General features: G+C 39.1%; 1 protein-coding gene across 1 annotated transcript in view; it reads left to right on the top strand.

Moving 5' to 3' along the window:
• The first annotated feature begins 176 nt into the window (after positions 1–176).
• Positions 177–21358, top strand: part of GALC (galactosylceramidase) — a 59191-nt gene continuing 38009 nt past the window's right edge. The window contains exons 1-7 of the mRNA XM_044231786.1: positions 177–419; positions 7194–7262; positions 7499–7562; positions 9326–9439; positions 11403–11542; positions 13509–13547; positions 15998–16128. Coding sequence (XP_044087721.1) covers positions 225–419; positions 7194–7262; positions 7499–7562; positions 9326–9439; positions 11403–11542; positions 13509–13547; positions 15998–16128 — 752 coding nt within the window. The 5' untranslated portion in view covers positions 177–224. The remainder of the gene's footprint in view (positions 420–7193; positions 7263–7498; positions 7563–9325; positions 9440–11402; positions 11543–13508; positions 13548–15997; positions 16129–21358) is intronic.

The following is a 21358-nucleotide window of genomic DNA, read 5'->3' as shown; positions in this document are numbered from 1 at the left end:
CGGAAGAGAAGCAGAGAACTGAGTTCACTTGAAGGCCCTATCCCGACAAGGTCACGACCAGAAAGGGCTCGAGCTCCGGAGTACCACAACACTACTGTGGCCCCGTGGGCGACCTGTGCCCGCACGCAAGATGGCGGCTTTGGCGTCAGCGACCTCCTGCCCTTCTCCATCATGGCGGCGGCCCGACCCGCCTCCCTGGGCGCCGGAGTCATGTGACCCACACAATGGCTGAACGCCTACTCCAGGCTTCCCGGCAACGCCGAGTGAAAGCCATGACGGCCGCCGCGGGTTCGGCGGGCCTCGCAGCTCTACCCCTACTGCTGTGCGCGCTGCTGGTGCCGGGCGGCGCGTACGTGCTGGACGACTCCGACGGGCTGGGCCGGGAGTTCGATGGCATCGGCGCGGTCAGCGGCGGTGGGGTGAGCGGCGGGCGGTGGGATGCGCGGGCGTTCCCAGGGGGGCGCCCCACAAGCCCCCGCGGCGCAGCCCGGCGTTTCGACGCACTCCAGTCGCGGCCCCACTGTTGGTCGGTGCCCCTCGGCCAGAGATCCGGGCGGCTACAGTGTTGGAAGGGGCGCTTGTTCGTTTTAGATGAACCTATAGAGGCGCTTAGTTTTAATAGAGGAGGATGCGGAGGTCCACCGGAGTAAGTGACAGGTGTAGGCAGGGACAAGTCTGGGGTTCGTACTCTCATCCCGGGCGATGGAGCCTGGGCTCTCTTTGCCTCAGAGAGGGCATTCCTGAGAGTCTCTCCAGAAATGGCCAGGGAGCCGGGGAGCATCTCTTCCCAAAAGGATGCCCCACTGCCAGTCGGGGAGTCGGAAGCCCTGGACCATTAGTGCAGGGTGCGGTTGGCTAACTTCAGCGGGGCCAGTGCACAATACGCTTTTGTTTGGAGGTGCGACGGGTGTCTCAGGGCCTCTTTAGGAAGGTTAGAGGCCAATCTGGGACCCCCCCCCCCGCCCCCGTGTTTTGTTTTTAATGGCAGGCTATGCTAGCTTCAGTTGGTAGTCTAGGATTGTTTACAGTTTTTTGGGAGTCCTCAAGGTCCAAAGTGGGGTAGGTTGCCAACTGGAAAGGTCAGTGCCTCTGTGTCTCATTGGTGGCAATTTTTGTGTGCAGAAAGGGGAAAACATTGGGTCAACACCCAGGGTGGCTCACCACCTTTATGGTGTGTAAGAATCACCCGGCGTGCTTGTTAGAATGCACTCCCCATTCTGACTATAGTTCTGGATGGGGGCCCAAGAATCTGCATTTTAATACATACATAAGTTGATTCTCATTCTAAGTAGTGAGAGACCTTTTCTTTTAAGTAAACTTAATTTTAGAATAGTATAAATTTACAGAAAAGTTTCCAAGACAGGACAGAGTTTCATACACCCTGCAGCCATTATTCTGTTACCAGCATCCAAACTTTGGTATGGTACATTCATCACAACCAGTATTGATAGCATATGAAAATCCACACTTCGTATTTCTTTAGTATTTACCTAATGCCTATTTTCTGTTCCACGATCCCATCCAGAATACCAGTTGCATTTAATTGGCATGTGTTAGTCCTTTCTTGGCTGTGACAGTTGGGATGAATGAGTTCCTGTTACCCTGATATTCCATAACATTTACGTGTTGGCAGACAGGAGCGTCATTCCAGCCTTGTGTAAAATTGTGTGGGCATAGCTGGTAATTGTCTTAGTTTCCTGGTCATATTGACAGGTGACCTCTAGGTCTGGGAGCTTGCTTTAGTAGCATGATTCTTCGTGGTTCTAAAAAAATTTACTTGCTTCCTATCATATGCTCTTTAACTTTCTTCCTGTCTTTGTTTTATCCCCTTCCATTGTACCCCAGATCACAACTAGAGCTAATTTTATTTGATGTTAAGGCCTAACTCTTGAATGGGTGGTTGGTTGGGTTGAGTCAGATGGAGCTTGTATATTCAGATGCATTTCAGAACTAGCTGGACTGCTTGCTTGCTGAATGGATGTTTTGTGCTGATCTCCGCCTACTGATAGCCCGTGTTGTGGCTAGACTGGCCCTTATGGTTCTTATTATGATTGTAAGATGTCCTCAGTAATAACCATCAGGGGAAAAAAAAGGGTTATTATTCACAGATCCTGGCAAGCACATAGCACACCTGGGGCCATAGAGCAAGGGTGTGGATTGGGGTGGGGGGAGAGCACAAGAAAGAGTGGGAACCCCTGGGGTCCTGTTTTATTGCAGGCTCATTCATTGTTTGCATTTAAAAGTTAAGAGGGGGAATTTAAAGTGCAGTAAGAGACTAACCAAGCTGCCTAAATGGTCAGTTACAGAAATCAATCAAGATCTTTAAAACAAAGAAGCTAGGGTCGCCCCTCTGGGCAGCCCTTCTCCTTATCCAGGTGTGTGGCTGACAATGTGTTTCTTTGAAAAGGCCATATTTGAGGTAGATGCCTCTTTGAGGAGGATGGCCTCAGGCACTTGCCTTACAGAAAAGAAAAAAACTGTCTGGATTTACGCTACAGTCCACCTTAATGCTGAGGCATCCCTCAGGTGACCCTGGATAGCTGATAGGTTAAAAGCCAGGGGTAGAGCATGTTGTAACCCAGAAAGTACACATCTAAGTAGGATTATATAGCACTTATATAATAATTATACAGATAGTAGTCTGAAATCCAGTCTGTAGCCATTGTTAGAAGCTTTAAATTTCCTGCCATGAAACCAGGTCCGTGATCTTGGGGCTCAGGAATGTGTTCACAAATTTGGGTAATATTGTGAAATATTTAAACATCTTTGGCCATCTCAAGTAAGTAGCAATCAAATAGGCCTTTTTAAGTGTGCTTTCCTGGATTTTTTTTTTTTTTTCCCACAAGGAATCTCAGCTTGGACTCAGGACGGGGCAATCAAGCCAAGGACTTGCCTTTAGACTTCGTCTAAAATACCTGTAGATTTGGGTGAATTCCTCTCTTCTCAATACCCCCAAATATCTTGATGTTTTTGGGCTTCCCAAGTGGCCTTTTTAATTACTTGGTAAGGCTGCAGGAACACTTAAAGGCTTAAAAAAAGCCATGTTAAATACCTGATGGGAGTTCATTACAAAGCATTTGGCAAAGAACTTTGGTTATTTCTGTGACATATAACATTGTAAGATGATAACTAGAATTATAAGAGAGAATCATACCAGGACATAGCAGATGTCTAGGAATTTCATGATTTCTGGAACACTTAAATCAATCACAAATTTCATATAAATTTAACATAAAGAAGATTTCTCATTACTTTTTGGCAATGCTTTCCATGTAGTTCAACATCTCTCTTTTTATAAGGAAAAAGAACAGATCATTTGAGATGTTCCAGGAGCCTTGGGAAAAACCTCAAAATTAGTTCAAGGTTTAAAAAGACTTCATTTAGAATTTGATTCTGGGAAATTTGTGAAAAATATCAAAAGGTTTTAAAACACTTGATTACAATGGATCATAGACTGCTGTGAAATATTAGTAATCCACTTAAACTTTAACCAAAGTTACAATTAAAGACTTGATAGGCAAATACAGAAAGCTACATAGTTTATTAAAAAAAAAAAAAAGAACTTCAGCTCTTTAAGTAGAGACTTGTTTTCTTAAGTAATCAAAGACATCATAAAGACAACTTGAAACACAGGAAGTTATTCTGATAAAATACAGAATCTTTATTTCCTAAGCAGATTACTTAAAAGGTAAAGAAAGACCTTGCACAGTCTTATCAAGAACTAACCAGTAGTCCAAGAAAACTGTCCTTTTAGCAGGTGAAAGAAGAATTAGGGCTAGTTTTCAAAAGTACACTACTTATTAAAGCTTATTAAAAATCTTTATAATAAATTATTTCATTTTTAGCCAGCTTGTCTATACAAGATGATAAAATTCTCACTTCTCTTTTTTTTCCTCTTTCTCCTACTTTCTACATCCATTTAATTTGTATACTTTAGGACAAAATTACTTTCAATTGCCTTAACAAAAATGCATCTCCATGCCTCATAACTTTAACTAAAATACATCTACTTTCCTTGCCTAGAGTTCTCTTATTTATTGCACTTTTAATTACATTATTGTTAGAATTTTTAACTCTTAGAAACCTTAATTTCTAGTGAAACCGGTGAGTAATTAGCTGTGAGCTGTTTACTAGCATTCTGTATACTGAAAAATTTTTGAATACATTTCGTAATTTCTAGAGGCATATGCCTCTTTTTAGAAAAAAAATAGTATTTTTTCACTATAGCACAGGACATGTTTACTAAGAGATCTAGATATCTTTAGCTTCTCTATTACAAGAAACCAGAAGTAGATAAACTTGTGTTCAGTAATTAGTGTTGCAATATTTCATATTTGGCAATGTGCTATATATTTAATGAATTTCCATCATTGAACTTTGCAAAACACTAAGGTTTCAAGTTACCAAAAAGCTCTGGGTAATGTTTTAAGTACACATACCATAAAACACAATTATTGTTGAAAAGTGGATGCCTTGACCATTGAAGCTTAAGTTGAACATTTGCAATATGAAAAGAAAAAAGCCAACCTTTGTAGCTTACACTAGAATGAATGACCTGGTTTTTAGCTGATCTGACCTGCTTTGTGTGTGGGGGTGGGGATGTGGGAGGTGTTGGAATGGGGAGAGACAAACCTTTGCCTTAACCCAACTTACTCTTCTTGATTTTTATGTTTTTGTTTCCTGATGTTGCAACCTTACTCCTAGGTGCTGGAGCGTATTTCAGGGTAACATAGACTAACGGGTCATTGTGTGTTTTTTACTACAGTCATTCTTCTTTTGATTTTTGTGGTTTTAACCTACAATAGCCAGTATTTCATTAAATGATGACCCATCTGTTCTCACGTCTTTACTTGTGGCATTAAATCCAGTATTTGAACTTGCAGAAAAATGGATGCCTTCATTATTTTATATTTTTTAACTCAGTTTAAGATTATTAAAATGGGAAGAATGTTGCATAACTCAGAGTAGGATACTCTTTATCTATTTGGCAATGTCCCTGTGTATAGTGCATTTCTCATCTAAGAAGTTTAATAGATACTGATTGAAGGAAAATGGTTGCAACACTACTTTAGATTTCTGTGTGGAGTCCCTGGTACGTAGCAAAGTTTGTGGCAGGGTTGCGGCAAATCTGAAGCGACCGAGGAAACTCCAGCGGCACACGGAAATCAGGGAGAACTCAGATTTATTATCGCTGGCGGGCTCCGGCGGGATCCTTTCCCAAAGGTCGAACACCTGACAGGTTTAGGAGTGAGTTTTTATGGTTACGGGTGATGGGGGATGGTAACGGCATGTTTCCGTGGTCTCAGGGCCCCTTGGCCTTCTTCCTAATCTATACAGAGGCATCTCAGGAGAGTGCTAAATCATCTCGGGGGACTCGTTTCTTTCTTTTCTTAACCAAACAGGACGGCCATTGTTCTTTTCTTCTGCTTCAGCAGGAGCAATGGAGAGCAGCGGACAGGATGGGGCTAGGGCCCCCGGGGTCTCTATCTGCCTCAGCAGTAGTGTTTGGAATGGTCTCACCTGCTCTCCCAATCCGGTGGGGAAGGCAGTGCGTGGCAGTAGTTAAGAATGTGGGTTTAAGAGCAGATTGTCAGAGGTCCATTCTGGGCCCTGCCATTCACTGTACTGCCCTGGGCAGGTTACGTAACCTCCCAGTGTCTCAGTTTCTTTTCTGCGGAGACTTTGAAACCTGGTGGGCGCATCGTGAGGACAGATGTGAAGTGCTTAGGATGGCATCTGGCACATGATTATTCTGGTTAATATCATCCTGTTTCAGGGATTGGGAAGGAGGAAGTTACATGAAAAACTTATTTGGGTATAAAATGTCTGCCATTTATTGAGAGCTTGCTGTGTGTCCTCTCTTGTGAGAAGGCTTCTTCCCCAGCTGACTGGAAACAGCCCCAGGCCTTTCTCAGGGAGCGTGACTGGTAATTTGTTATTCTTTGATTGTGCATTTCAACATTTGGCTATTGTACTCTGAACTGGCTCTTGCCATTGACTAATGCTTTTGCATTGAGAATGACCTCGGCTTTGCGGTGTGTGTTTGCTTAAAGTTGGCATTTTCTGTGTTACGGATAGGATTACATGGAGGCAAAATAATGCCCAAACAGCCAAACACACTGTTCTAATGACATAATTCAGGGTTGGAAGCATTGTTTTCCCTTTGATCAGGGCTGGGTTTTCAGGCACATAGAGTGTTCATTCACTTAAAGAGTGCCTATTTCAATACGGGAGCCTCTACCAGTCTGTAAGCTCTTTGAGAAGGGTGTGTTTTTAAGAACGCTTTGTACAATGCTTGCCATTTATTGAGTGCTAACTGTGTGCCAGCTGCTGGGCTATGTCCTTTACATACATCTTGTTTTCACCTTAGTACAGCTGAAGGTGTTCTAAGGAATAAGATAGCCTACTTTACAACAGAGTGCCCTTGGTCTCATAGCTTGTAACCAGGGTGCAGGCTCCTGACTCAGAGCCTCCTGTATGATGTTGCCTGTGCCAGCGCAACCAACAATACCATAAAAGATACTAAATGTTTACTGAATAAGAGAATAAATGGGGATATGAACTTGAGTAAGACACAGTCCCTGTCCTCGAGGAGCTCAGAGGTGAGACAGAAGTTCGGTGATGAGGGTGCAGGGTTAGACCAGTTAGAGTAGAAATGTGGACCCGAGGCCAGAGGAGCCCACAGAACTACATCAGATTACTACTACCTACATCAAACTAGTAGCGGGGAGCAGAAGGGGACCTTCCCTGAAGAGGATGCAATGGAGGTGGCCAAATGCGGGTGTGAAATTCATTCTAGACTGAAGAAAGAGAAAAAGTAGTTTGGTAAGACTAGATAGAAAGCACAAGAGTGATAACAGCTGAAGTGTCCCAGTCAGATAGTTAAGAGATTTGGGTATAAAACTGACCCATTTGAACTTTATCCTGAAAGCTCTGGGCAGAGGGGAGGTCTTGGAAGGTTTAAACAGAATATTTTCATGGTTGGGTTTGTGTTTTGGGAAGGTAAATGTGGCAAGTAGTGTGGAGAATAGAATACAGGGAGGCTGATGGAGGCCCTGGGAAATGACTTTCCACCGCTCAACTTAACCCCAAGAACTGGCTAAACATGGCCTGCCAGGTGGCATGCGTCAGCACTATGAAATATGTTCCTGATTGGATTTGTTTGATTCACACTTTTGAAAATTTTTTTTTAGGCAACCTCCCGACTTCTAGTAAATTATCCAGAGCCCTATCGTTCTCAAATATTGGATTATCTCTTTAAGGTAATGAGAAAATAATTATTTAATGGCATCTGTGGTATTTTTTTGAAACAATGGTGAATTTTAGTGGTAGAATTGATCACCTTCACAATTCTAGCTTTAAAAAAAAAACCCAGCAAATTACTTTTGGAATAAGTTGCTATTTATTTGAAGTGGGTTTTCACATCAGTAATTGTCTTAATGTGCTTTGTCCTTCTTGCAGTGAATCACAGTATTAATACTCCTACTTCTTTCCCCAGCCAAACTTCGGTGCCTCTTTGCATATTCTAAAAGTCGAAATAGGTGGTGATGGGCAGACAACAGGTAGGAGATTTGGGAAATGGGATTGATTTCCTTCAACATTTTAGTCTATACTAAACTTAGGAACTGTGAATAAGAATATAAATGATACCAACATTAATTGATGTTGATTATTGCTTATAGATTTTTTCTTATTGGTCCATTTTTATCCTATTAAAATACATCATAATACTCATTTTTTTTCTCATAAAAATAGAATTTGGACTTTAGATTGCTTATTTAGTTGGATTAATCAGTAGCAAACAAACCCACAGTTTTTTAAAAAAAACTGTATCACTAGACAGAGCATAGAGACAATTACAAGTTTTTATTGAGAAGTTCAAAAAAGAAAACTCTTAATGTGGAAAACATGTAGAATGTTATTATGTTATTAGCTTTAAATAAAATAATGTGGCAAACATAGAAGTCATCAGTATTTCAGAGATACAGCTTTTTTCTCTTTTAAACACTAAATTATTTTTTTAAAAAGATTTAAAAAATTTATTTATTTGACAGAGAGAGACAGAGATCACAAGTAGGCAAGAGGCAGGCAGAGAGAGAGGGGGAAGCAGGCTCCCTGCTGGGCAGAGAGCCTGATGCAGGGCTCAATCCCAGAACCCCTTGGGATCATGACCTGATCCGAAGGCAGAGGCTTAACCCATTGAGCCACCTAGGAGCCCAAAAACAAAATTATTTTTTAACCATTAAATTTTTAATCTTCATTGTCACCCTTTTGATTGGCTTTGTGTAGTCCATGTAGTCAATTGATGTACAGGAAGAAGAAAATTCTCTTTGTGATAATGTAGCTTAGTATTTACAGGCCAGATTCCATTAGAGTGAACTTTACAGTATCGTCTGTATACACGTGTTCCTATTGGTGACTTGGGAATAATTTTTGTTAAAGAGATATGGCTGTGTGGTGGTATTAGTGTTTAGTTAATGTTGAAAGAAAAAAAAAAAAAAAGAAAAAACAAAAGAAACCTCTGTAACACAAACTTCCTGGAGCCACCATAAGAGGACGTGTATTTCCTTGTCCACTCCTTTTATGCAGAATTGGTAATGGCTGGCCTTCTACATTCGCTGAAGTGAAATTAGAGGTAGAGATACAGAAGTGGGTAGCTCTTGTGAATCTGATGTTTATCAGAGAAGAAAAGGGCAAGGCCCTTCTCCTTGTGAGACCCTTCCTAACATGGGCAGAAGTTTGTGAAATGTAATGTTATGAGGACTGACATCAGCTACTTACCTTGTCACACCACAGAGGTTAGGTAGAATTTTCTTATAGAGGGGAAATTCAGATGTATACTCTTTGTTCTGTCAAAGTTCTGTTGTCTTGGTGTCACACGGCATGCTATAGGCTCAAGTCCTGGGGTATGAGAATGGGGCTTAGGAGCCTGGAGATTCACATCAAGGACTGAGAAGCCAGAAGTTGAGCTGATCGAACATGGGGATTTGAAAACCCCAGAAAGACCAGACCAAAGCCTGGGAGAATGTAGTCCTAGGACTTTTCAATTACGTGAATTGACAACACTTCTCTCAAAGCTGCTTATATAATAGAAAGTTGTGGCTTTGTTTTTCAAGACTTTTATGATACTTAGAGTAATGAAAAAATATGAAATAATATGCTTTGATCATCCATCCTCAAGTTATCTGAGATCATTCTTACTTGCCCCATGTCAGGATTGGAACCAGAATATGTCTTCTCTGAAATGTGTGTATGTATAGGGGAGAGGGACCCTATGAAACCATTAGTGGGTGGTTTCCTTTCTCTTTTGCTCTCTCCCCTGCAGATGGTACTGAACCCTCCCACATGCACTATGCGTTAGATGAGAATTATTTCCGAGGATATGAGTGGTGGTTAATGAAGGAAGCTAAGAAGCGGAACCCTGATATTATACTCATGGGTAAGAAGTGAAGTTTGCCATGCTTTTTCAGTCTCTTTGACTTTCAGATTCTGAATTCTGTGTGTGGAGTCACTGTTAATACTGAAGTACTAATAATGTTGTCAATACTACTATTATCGTACTAGCAGCAAAACATGAGTCAGACTTGATCCTTTCTTTGCCCTTAGATGCTATGTCTGTTCCGTATGTGTAATACCTCTGCAGTGAGGCATTACTCTTCCCATCTACAAAAGCAGTGGAGGCTTAGGTTATGCCACTGACTTAAGGTCAAGTAATTAGTAAATGGCAAAATCAGATATAGAAGCTAATTCCATTCTGGTTGTTTTTGCAATGCTCAACTCTTATCCTCAACAAAATTTCTTATGAAAATTTGTAAAAGGGCAATACTATCTAGAAAATTATATATTAGGTACAGTAGTATATACCAACTACTTGTAAAATTATGCATTACATACAGTAGTAGACCCCATTTCTAGAAGAGGTACACATAAAAGTTTGTTTTGAACCTCAGCAACGTGATGGTCACTGTTCTAGGCATTGTGGGTACCAAGCAATCCAGCCCCTAATTCCCGCCCTTGTGGAGCTTAAGTTCTAGTAGCAGGATCATTGGATTTCTCAAATAGGACTACTGTATTTATTTTACAGTTCTCATATATTAATGCACAGACCTGTAAGATGTTGTAAACATACCCAGTGATGGCATACAGTCATCATTTGAAATGAATTTGATTTTTTGAAACAGGCTTCCATATCCAGTCTGTGTCAGACCAGTGAGATCCATTTTTTAGGGTTTAATTTCAGGTTATTTTAAAAATCATTTCAACAATCGAATTAAAGGACAAGCATCAGTTTTTCTAAATTAAAAAAATGAGGAGTTGGTGTGTTCTTTCAAAATGGTCTTTTGTAAGAGATTCCAGAAATATTTGGAGAAGTTAAAAAAAAAAAAAAAAAAAGAAGCATTATTGACTTCAGCACCATTGGGCTGCTTTCAAAGTCAGTTCTCATTTAAATGTAGAAAATCTGGCATGCTGAACCATGTTCTAACAAAGACTTACACATGCTGGGCCTTTTGAATGTATTTGGCATTTCATTGTTCTAAAATGTTCCAGTATTTTAGTGTCACATTTCTTATGGAATATACATACATAGAGGCATTCCTCCTGAGTTTAGAAAAATAAGCATTTTGTTCTTTTGTTCATTTTGACTTTTTTCAGTGGTGCACTGAATTGGTGATATAAATAGTTGAGGAACTTAACTGTTGAGCTTATTTTGATATGTTGTAACAGAATTAGGATTTAGAATTGTAATTAGTGCTTCTTGACGATTCTCATTTTCTTAAAAATAATAATTAAGGCATTGGAAGAATGTGGGTAATTTCGTCTAATTCATACCACAAAGACATACTTTCCTATTGAGTCATTGGCATTTATACAGATATGATGACAAACTAGTTTTGCTGAATTTGATTATCTGACTAATTAATTAATTTAAGGACGCTTAAGTTTTTAGAAGTTGTACTAATGAATGAGGAATTTGTATTATACATAACCTGTGGGAATGGTTAGGCATAAGCCTAACCTCTGATTTGACTTCAGAGGAAAGAAATGGAATATTAAATATCCCTATAGCAGGCGGTGGGCATGTTAAGTTAAATTGTATGTTACATTTCTTTCTATTGGTAAGTATCTATGAGAAAGTGTTTCAATTTCTTTTTCTTGCAAGAGCATTTGGAGTTATGGAAGCAATTCTAGGGATCAGTAAGGAGTTGCTGAGTTCATAAACTGGAAGGGATTTTGAGAATTTGTGCACAGTATATAATCTTTAAGAAGATCTGTATTAAAAAAAAAAAAAGCGCAGTATTGGCTTTTTGCTTATCCTGTGTTCTTCTAGGTTTCTTTTGCTTTGTTTCTAGTGGGGCCAGCACGGGTATGCCTACTCTATCTTCACCTTTTCCTGTCTGCAGGGTTGCCGTGGTCGTTCCCCGGATGGCTGGGAAAACATTACAACTGGCCTTATGTAAATCTTCAGCTGACTGCCTACTATGTGATGACCTGGATTGTGGGTGCCAAGCATTATCATGATTTAGATATTGATTACATTGGGGTTAGTAATGTATTTAAAACTCGATTAACTTTTGAACATTTATCTGTAATCTTTTAAAGTAATTTGATTCTGTGGCATTTTGTTGACTGACCATTTTGTGTCACGAGACTAATTTGTGTTATTGGCATCTGATAATGAATTAACTACGTGTGACCTTTTATTTCTCCTCTTTGCCCGTCTGAATTTTGACCCCTTTTGAAAACTACTAAGTATATAATACCTTCTCTGAACTATCTTTCTTTTTTATTTTTAATTTTGATTTTGGTATCACCCCAGCTCACATTCTCCTTCTTAAAACGCTTTCCCTAGTTTCTCTAGTCATATAAAAATACTAAATTTACCATATAGTTTAATGATTAATCTCATTTTGCTGAATCTTTTATTGTCCTAAACCAGGGGGTGGCAAACTTTTTCTAAGTGTGTCAAAGAGTAAATATTTTAGGTTTTGTGGGTCAAAAGGCAGTATTAAGGCTATTATGTAGGTAATTATACAGCCATTTAAAATGTACCATTTAAAACTGTAAAAACCACTTTTAGCTCTCAGGTTGTAAAAAATACAAATGGTGGGTGGGCTGGATTTGGCAGGCTGGCTAAAATCTGCCTACCCTTATCTTAAACTGTTATTTAACACCTTTTAATGATCGAAAAAATGTAAAATAACGTCTTTCCAACTGGTCTGTTGGCAGGCTGGAGGCATCGTACCTCACAGAGCCTCACATATACACACAGTGGTCTCCATACTTGTTTGCGTATTAATACATCATCTGTTAAAACTGATTTTAAAAGCATTCATGCAATTGGCAAGCAATTATTGAGCTCCTGCTATGTTTCAGGCTCTGTGACTATTAAGTTCTAGGGATACTAAGATGAGTAAATCCTTAAGGAGGTTAGTGAGAGAGGTAGAAACTGGGACAGATAAACTGTAATATCACAGGAGGAGAGAGAACATGAGGATGGGCTAAGAGCTGTAGGGAGCCAGAAGCAAGAATATACTTGTTTTTTTGTTGTCTTTCTCCAAATTATAATTGAAAATTAGTTTGAGAACTTTCAAATGTTAGGGTATTTTTAATCTGTAGTGAAACTCAATGTAGGTTTAGATCTAAATAGCATTTTATTTTATGGTGAAGTCACACTTAGAAAATGTTTCTGGTAAAGAATGGGTAATTCACATCTCTTTTAGACTCAGGCTGTGGTGAGGAGCTTCTTTCATAAGAAGTACTTTACTGTATCGCGAGAGTAAAATGAGTTATATATAGTGCCTAGACGCAAGGCCATCTCTGTTATTAACAGTTTTCTTAGCCCCAAAACGAATGTCATGGAAATTCTTTCTCAGTTTTAAAACTTCATTTTTCCTGATTCTAAACCAACGAAAGCTGTCCATCTTCCTTTTATCTATCCTTGTTAAGAATTTGCCTTTGTGATGTAGCACATCATATGGGCTAAAAAAAAAAAAAACCACTTCTACAGTGTACTTATTAATACTTGGGTTTAGGTGTGCTGGTAAGATCTTGTAAGAATTATTACAACATTCCTTGTGTCTGCTAGGTCTCCAGTGCCTAATACGAGTCCCTGCACACATTACACTGGCAATGTTTGTTGAATGATTGAATAGGTATTCCCGTTTTAGAAATTCTTAGAATGGGGCACGTGGACGACTCAGTCATTTAAGCCTCCAGCTCTTGATTTCAGCTCACATGATCTCAGGGCCCTGGGATTGAGCTCCATGTCAGGCTCCATGCTTAGCAGGAAGTCTGCCTGAGGATTTCTTTCCCTCCCCTCTTCCTCTGCTTGCCCTCTCTCTCTCTAAAAGAAATAAAGATTTAAAAAAAAAAAAAAAGAAATCACCGAAATAAGTGACTATCTAAAAATACACACCAAATATTCAAGGTTTTAAAAGGTAATATTTTAATTTTAACTTTCTGACCTTTAACTTTCAATTTGGACTGTTTGACTTTCTGTTTTGCAGATCTGGAATGAGAGGTCATTTGACATCAATTATATCAAGGTCTGTACAACTATAAAATCTTTTTATCTTAAAGTTATTGGTAAATAATTCTCTATGGTTCTATGGAAATTAGTAGAAACACTGTTTTTTACAGCATAGATATTTGTTTTGCTAATTGTGATATAAAATTCATGCAAAAGCTTAATCATATTTAAATTCCTGATTAAAGCATAGATAACTCCTTGTGAACCCCAAATTTCCTTTGTCTGAAGACTTGTGTTGAATTTTCCTATTTTAAAGTTTATTATTTGTGGAATTATGATAATCATTATAAAAACAATGCATCATGGTAGACTTTTTGGACTTAAAGAAATGTAGCTTTTTTTTTTTTTCATTATCAACTGAGAAAAGGAGGCAAACCTGAAAAAGAACAAAGACCTTTATTTGGGGTCGGATTCTGGAGTAACCAAAAGAGTGTCCTGCCCTGGTGGGGCGGGCAAGGGGTTTTTATGACTAAGAAGGAAGAGGTAATTCCATGATGTAGATAAAGAAGAGAAAACACTGCTAATTTGGGGCTGATTGGTTGAGCCATTTCTGGTAACTCTCTCATCGATTATTTTATTGGTGCTATCACAAACAAAACTGTCACTGGAATGTATTAATTAACTTTATTGTCCTCATATGTTCCGAATGCCAGTTGTTCTGTTGAAATGTTATGAGCAATTGCCTGTAACACTCTTGCCACTTCTGCCCAGGTCAAGAGTTCATCTCTCGGAAAGGAAGTCTCTTCTGGCCAGAAATTTTATACAGTTCCACATCTTACATCAAAATTTCTCATATATAGTCTCATGGTTATTTTCTTTGGAATGCTTATTACATTGGAATGTTCCATATGTTTCTCTCTGTGATTAGCAAATAGGTAGCAAATCAGTAACATTTGCCAAGTGTGTTTTTTAGGGTCGCTTTTCCTAGTTATTTACCTCCATTTCATTCTTACTAGCTTCTTTATTAGGTAATTACTATAATTGCTGTTTTTCAGGAAAGGAAAAACTGAGAATAATAATTCCTCTGTCACTGGGAAACTAATGCCAGTTTAACTTTTCAGGTGGAAGTAGTCTCTGGTTTGCTTTCCAGTTCTTTTGTCTTGTGTTTGCTCCAAAAAACATGGTTTTGTGGTTATATTTTGTTTGGGTTTTCAAAAGAATTTCTTTCTTTAAGGGTGTTGTGTGTTTAACCAGGTAATACCCACTAAATTTCTTTCAATTTATTTATTCCTTTATTCCATCAGCAAGCATTGACTCAGCATTGGGGGGCGTCAGGCATTCCGCACATGGTTACAAGACAAGGACACAAAATACCGTTGCTGCCCCAAAGGAGTTCACTTTTGAGGGCTATAGTCCTGGATGGGCAATGAAAATTCAGCCATAATTTCTCTAGCAGAATAATGCCCGAGCAGGGTTGTGAGAAGGTACAGGGTGGTCATTGATGCTTCTTCCTAGGCAGATTAGGGAATGCTGTTAGAGAAGGTGACCTGTGGTTGGAATCTTCAAGGTGGGATGCATAGGAACTCCCGTGGTTGCTAGGGCGGGGGCAGGATGCCGTCAAGAAATGATGATTGAGAGTAAAGGGATTTGGGGGAAGAGGGATTTGGGTGAAAGAGTAGACACGCGGGAACTCTGAGGCTCCCGTAGGCTTCGGTGATCACCAGGGGACTGGCACGCTTTAATCTGGAGCTGTGGAGTTCGATGGGGTGGTTTGCAGCCAGGTCCGTGTAAGTCAGGGTCACCTCCAGGCTGCAGGCATTATCAGTGAAGTGAGATGTGGTGGAGGGGGCATTGGGGGGCGGTGGGAGGTGGGGCAGTGGAGTGGGGATAAGATGGAAGCACAGGGTTGTTCCTGCAAAGTCATGACTTCTGTGAGCGCAGGGCTAATGAGAGCATCAAGAGCCCAGGGTGGAAGCCATATTCTTGCGTGTGTTCTGTTTGACCCCGCAGTTGAGGGCGGAGTCATGACAGGGTCCCAGTAGTGAAGGTGGGGAACTTTTTTATCTACCCAGGTTTGACGTTTCACAGCCTGTGTTTTTCCTCGTGATTATACATATGCTTCTTTAGTTCATTTCATTTGAAGGAAGCATTGGAAACAGTAGAATCTGGTTTCCTTTTTTTTTTAAACTAATGATCTGCATATATGGTGGTGGTTTACTTAATTTTTTTTTTTGCTATTATGAGTTTGTTGTTGATTCCATTAAAGTCAGAGGGAGAATTCCTCTAAAGCATTTTTACCTCTTGTTTTTTTTTTTTTTTTTTTTTTTTTTTACAGTCCCATGAAGTAGGTTATCTTAGTGATAATGCTTTATATTTTCCATAGGAGCCACGTTTCTATTGAGAAATAATATTGATACTATTATCCAGGATGCTGATTTTCCAAGGTACTTCAGCTATTGTGGTTATAATTCAACAGCTGAAAACTCATTTGTAAACTTTCCTGCGTTCTCTTTCTCTCTCTGAAAGGTGTTAAGAAGAATGCTGAACTATCAAGGTCTCCATCGAGTGAAAATCATAGCGAGTGACAATCTCTGGGAGCCCATTTCTGCTTCTATGTTGCTCGACCCTGAGCTCCTGGAGGTGATTGATGTTATAGGGTAAGGAAGGTTTTGCTTTGAAAGCTTATCAGTTTCTGATTGCTTGCTTCCGATACTTGACTGTACCTTTGTTTTTGCTTTTCCTTCCCCGCTTGACTACGTTTTCAGAGGGAGCTTTCTTGTATTTACTTAACTAAAACACCCGTGACTGGTGTTTCATTCCTTTCCCTTTGAAATGTATGCACGGTTGGCCCTTGAACAGCTCAGGTATGAACTGAGCCAGTCCACTGATGTGTGGAATTTTTACATTACTATAAATGTATTTTCTCTTCCTTGTGATTTTCTTAATAACATTTTCTTTTCTCTAGCTTCCTTTACTGTAAGCATACAGTATGTAACCCATAGAGCATACAAAATATATGTTAATCAACTATTTATATTATTGGTCTTCTGGTCAACAGGCTATTGGCAATTATGTTTTTGGGGAGTCCAAGATTATATTTGGATTTTCAGATGCACATGAAAATCATGCACATTATTGTCATGCACATTATTCGAGGGTCACCTATAGTTTGAGATTTTTCTATGACAATGGAATGTATTGGTACTTTCAAGAAATGTGTTAACGTTTGGAGTAATGAAACATGGCTTTGTTTCAATTAAGGGACAGAGTAGTATTTAAATTTTAGAAATTACAAAAGACAGACTTCCTGTGTTGGGCGTTCTTCCATGAATGAAGACTTCATGTAAATAGTACGGCTAATCAAAGGCCATGGCTCTTGTCATGTTTCCTTAGCAGGCTGGCTTTGACCCTGCTCTGTAGTCTAGTTTGCCAGTCAGTCCTTTGGGCCTTGGCCTTCCTGAGTGCTAGTAATTTTTTTCTGTCTTTTTAATTTTTTTTTCCAGTTTTATTGAGAAATAATTGACATACATCACTGTATAACTTTAAGGTATAGGGCATAATGATTTGATTTACATATATGTGAGATAATTACCATGATAGGTTTAGTTAACGTCCATCATCTCATATAGATACAGCCAAAAGAAAAGGAAAGATGATTTCTCTTTATGATGAGGGCTCCCAGGACCCACTTTCTTAACAACTTTACTATTTGTCCCACAGCATTGTTCATTATAGGCCTCATGCCGTATAGCACATCCCTAGTATTTATTTATCTTATAACTGAAATTTTGTGCCTTTTGACCATCTTCCTCCAATTCCCTCTTCTACCCCTCACCTACCAGTATTTTTTTAAGTGAATTTGAATTTTATCTGTCGTGATGATGTATATAAACATTTGAAAAATAGAATACACATATGTATGGAATGCGCTCTTCATTTTTTTAAAAATGAAGTACTTTGAATGTATATGACGTAGGCAGAATAATAGAATGAATCTTCTGGTTCCCGTAACTCAGCCTCCATAACCGTCACCCCATGGCTAGTTCTCCACCCATATCCTGTCCATTCTGTTACCTGAAACTAGGTTTGCATCTTTTGATGTGTATGGAGCCAAAAGACACACCAAGCCAAAGGATAAAAAAAGAAGGGTTTTAATTTGAATCTCCCTGAGGGCTAATGATGATGAGCATTTTTTCATGTGTCTGAAAGCCATTTGTATGTCTTGATTGGAGAAGTGTCTGTTCATATCTTCTGCCCATTTTTTGATGTGTTTGTCTGTTTCGTGTGGGTTGAGTTTGAGGAGTTCATTATAGATCCTGGATATCAACCTTTTGTCTGTACTGTCATTTGCAAATATCTTCTCCCATTCCGTGGGTTGCCTCTTTGTTTTTTTGACTGTTTCCTTTGCTGTGCAGAAGCTTTTGATTTTGATGAAGTCCCAGAAGTTTATTTTCGCTTTTGTTTCCTTTGCCTTTGGAGACGTATCTTGAAAGAAGTTGCTGTGGCTGATATCAAAGAGATTACTGCCTATGTTCTCCTCTAAGATTCTGATGGATTCCTGTCTCACGTTGAGGTCTTTTGTCCATTTTGAGTTTATCTTTGTGTACGGTGTAAGAGAATGGTCGAGTTTCATTCTTCTACATATAGCTGTCCAGTTTTCCCAGCACCATTTATTGAAGAGACTGTCTTTTTTCCACTGTATATTTTTTCCTGTTTTGTCAAAGAAATTAAAACCACATTGAGATATCACCTTACACCAGTTAGAATGGCCAAAATTAACAAAACAGGAAACAACATGTGTTGGAGAGGATGTGGAGAAAGGGGAACCCTCTTACACTGTTGGTGGGAATGCAAGTTGGTGCAGCCTCTTTTCAGAACAGTGTGGAGATTCCTCAAGAAATTAAAAATAGAGCTTCCCTACGACCCTGCAATTGCACTCCTGGGTATTTACCCCAAAGATACAGATGTCGTGAAAAGAAGGGCCATCTGTACCCCAATGTTTATAGCAGCAATGGCCACAGTCGCCAAACTATGGAAGGAACCAAGATGCCTTTCAACGGATGAATGGATAAGGAAGATGTGGTCCATATACACTATGGAGTATTATGCCTCCATCAGAAAGGATGAATACCCAACTTTTGTAGCAACATGGACGGGACTGGAAGAGATTATGCTGAGTGAAATAAGTCAAGCAGAGAGAGTCAATTATCATATGGTTTCACTTATTTGTGGAGCATAACAAATAGCATGGAGGACAAGGGGCATTAGAGAGGAGTAGGGAATTTGGGTAAATTGGAAGGGGAGGTGAACCATGAGAGACTATGGACTCTGAAGAACAGTCTGAGGGGTTTGAAGTGGTGGGGGGGTGGGAGGTTGGGGTACCAGGTGGTGGGTATTATAGAGGGCACGGCTTGCATGGAGCACTGGGTGTGGTGAAAAAAATAATGAATAATGTTTTTCTGAAAATAAATAAATTGGAAAAAAAATTAAAAAAAAAAAAGAAGGGTTTTACTTGCAACAAGTAAAGGAGAACACCAGGAATGTTTCCAAAGCAGGGTCTCCTTAAACAACAAAACTGAGGAAGTTTTAGGTGATGGGGCTTACTCAGTGGGGCATTCAGCATGTGATGGGGGCAGAAGTCATCTTAAAGTGACAGAGCCCAAGTCATGAGGGTCAGCATCACCAGTTCCTGGTATCTGAGCGCTCAAAACGGTCCAGATCCTGCAAAGATAGCTCAAGAATGTGCATCAGGTCAGTCTTTATTTTTAAACCAGCACTGGAAGATTTACCACTGATTTATTGTTCCTGATATGATTAGTTTATCTCCTGGCCTGATAGTCGCTGTTTGTGCTTACATTTTATGGTTTCCTTGAAATTGTTATCTACCGGGATCTGTTGTTCTGCAATTTCAACATATCTCAGGAAGTTCTGCAAGAAATGTGCTTTGGGCAAGAGGTGCCAGTCAGGCATAGATGGCAAGATGGCTAGGGGCCCAAGATGACATTTCTCATGTCAAGAAAGCTTGTCTTTCTGTTTCTGGGGGCGCCTAGCTCTTTCTGTTTATAGTTTCTCTTCTTCCTCCCACATTATTCCGAAGCAAATACCACACATTACGTTATTTCTTTCGTAAAAATTCTACCATGCATCTTTAAAGATTTCTTTTTTTTTTTTTACCATAAATGATAACAATATTATATCCAAAAATGTAACAGTCTCTTGATATTATCAAGTATTTGTTCCTGTTATTTTATAGCCTTAATTGAATCTGGATCCAATTTAGTTTCATACATTGTGATTGGTTGATGTTTAAGTCTCTTGATTTTTTCGGTTCCTGCCCCATCCTTTTTTTTTTTTTTTTAGGATTTTATTTATTTATTTGACAAAGAAAGTACAAGCAGGGGGAGCAACAGGAAGAGGGAGAAGCAGGCTCCCTGCTGAGCAGAGAGCCCAGCATAGGGCTCAATCCCAGGATCCTGGGATCATGACCTGAGCTGAAGGCAGGCGCTTAACCGACTGAGCCACCCAGGTGCCCCCCAATGCCCCATCTTTTTATTCCCTTTCATTTGTCAAAGAAACTGGATTGTTTGTCCCATAAAGTGTCTCACAGTCTGGGATTTAATAGTTTCATCCTTACAATTTAGTTTAACCTGCCCATCTGTTCTCTTTCTAATTGGAAATTGACATATGCATCATTAGGTTAGATTTAGGATTATTTATTTATTTATTTATTTTTGGCAAGAAAAGGAAGATATATGTGAACATTTCATACATTGAAATTAGAATATAGTTTTTTGCCTTTATTGTAAAAACTTTCATAAGCAGCTCAAGTCTTGAGGGGAAAACAAAGTTGTATTGATTTTTGAATATATTTTTCTAGGAAAAACTATTTGAATGAAGCTGTGGGTTTTGCTGTGTCTTCAGGAAAAAGTTAGTTGTTTAATTCATTGTATCTTTATTGATACGGTCATCTGACAAAGCAAATATTCCTTTGAGGACTGCTTTAGCACTGTTTTATTTTCTCATTTCATTGCACTGTGGTCATTTAATGCTGAATGTATTTAAAAATTTTTTTTCAAAAACTTTCCCAGAAGCTTCTTTTTGTCTTATTATATTAAGATTTATTTTTTTAAAATCAGGATATAAAGGTTGAGTGTATATTATCTACCATAGTGATTGCACTGTTTAGGTATTCTGTATCCTAATTATTTTGTTCACTTCAGCTATCCAGGGTTACCCAGAGTGTTAGTTTCCTCTCACTTGTGGGTTTCAGTTTCATGCAGTTTATGCTTCTGAAAGTTGCTCTGTGTTAGGTTACAGGTATTAATGTCTTACCTTATCATCTTATCTTTGAACTGTTGAGATTAGAAAATGACATTCTTTGGGGTACCTTGCTGGCTCAGGAGGAAGAACATGCGACTTTTGATTTTGGGATCATGAGTTTGAGCCCTACGTTGGGTGCAGAGGTGACCAAAAAAAAAAAAAAAAAAAAACCCCCGAAACGGAAAGAAAATGTCATTTTTTGCCTCCTTTTGTTTCTTGGTATGAATTTTGCTTTGCCTCTGACTAAGAAAGAGACCTCTGCTTTCTTTTCATTTATATTTGCCTGAACTATCTTTGCCCATACTTTCTTCCTTTACCTCTTGACATTATTTCTTTTTATGTGTGTGGCTTGCATAAAGCATAGATTTAGGTTTTGTTTTTTTCGCTGCTCTAAAAATCTTATGATATTAATGCTTGGTTTAAACTCGTTTGTACTTAAAGATATGATTGAAACTATATATAATTAATGATATAATGATATACTCTATATTGTCTTATTACTTAATTATTTACACTATGTATCTACTAAAACAAAATCTTGCTATGTGATTTGTTTTCTTTGCTCTT

Source organism: Neovison vison, chromosome 13 (assembly GCF_020171115.1).
Source record: "Neovison vison isolate M4711 chromosome 13, ASM_NN_V1, whole genome shotgun sequence".
Classification (NCBI taxonomy): Eukaryota; Metazoa; Chordata; class Mammalia; order Carnivora; family Mustelidae; genus Neogale; species Neogale vison.
The sequence above is the reverse complement of the archived record's forward strand: the minus strand, read 5'-3'. Positions and strand labels throughout refer to the sequence as shown.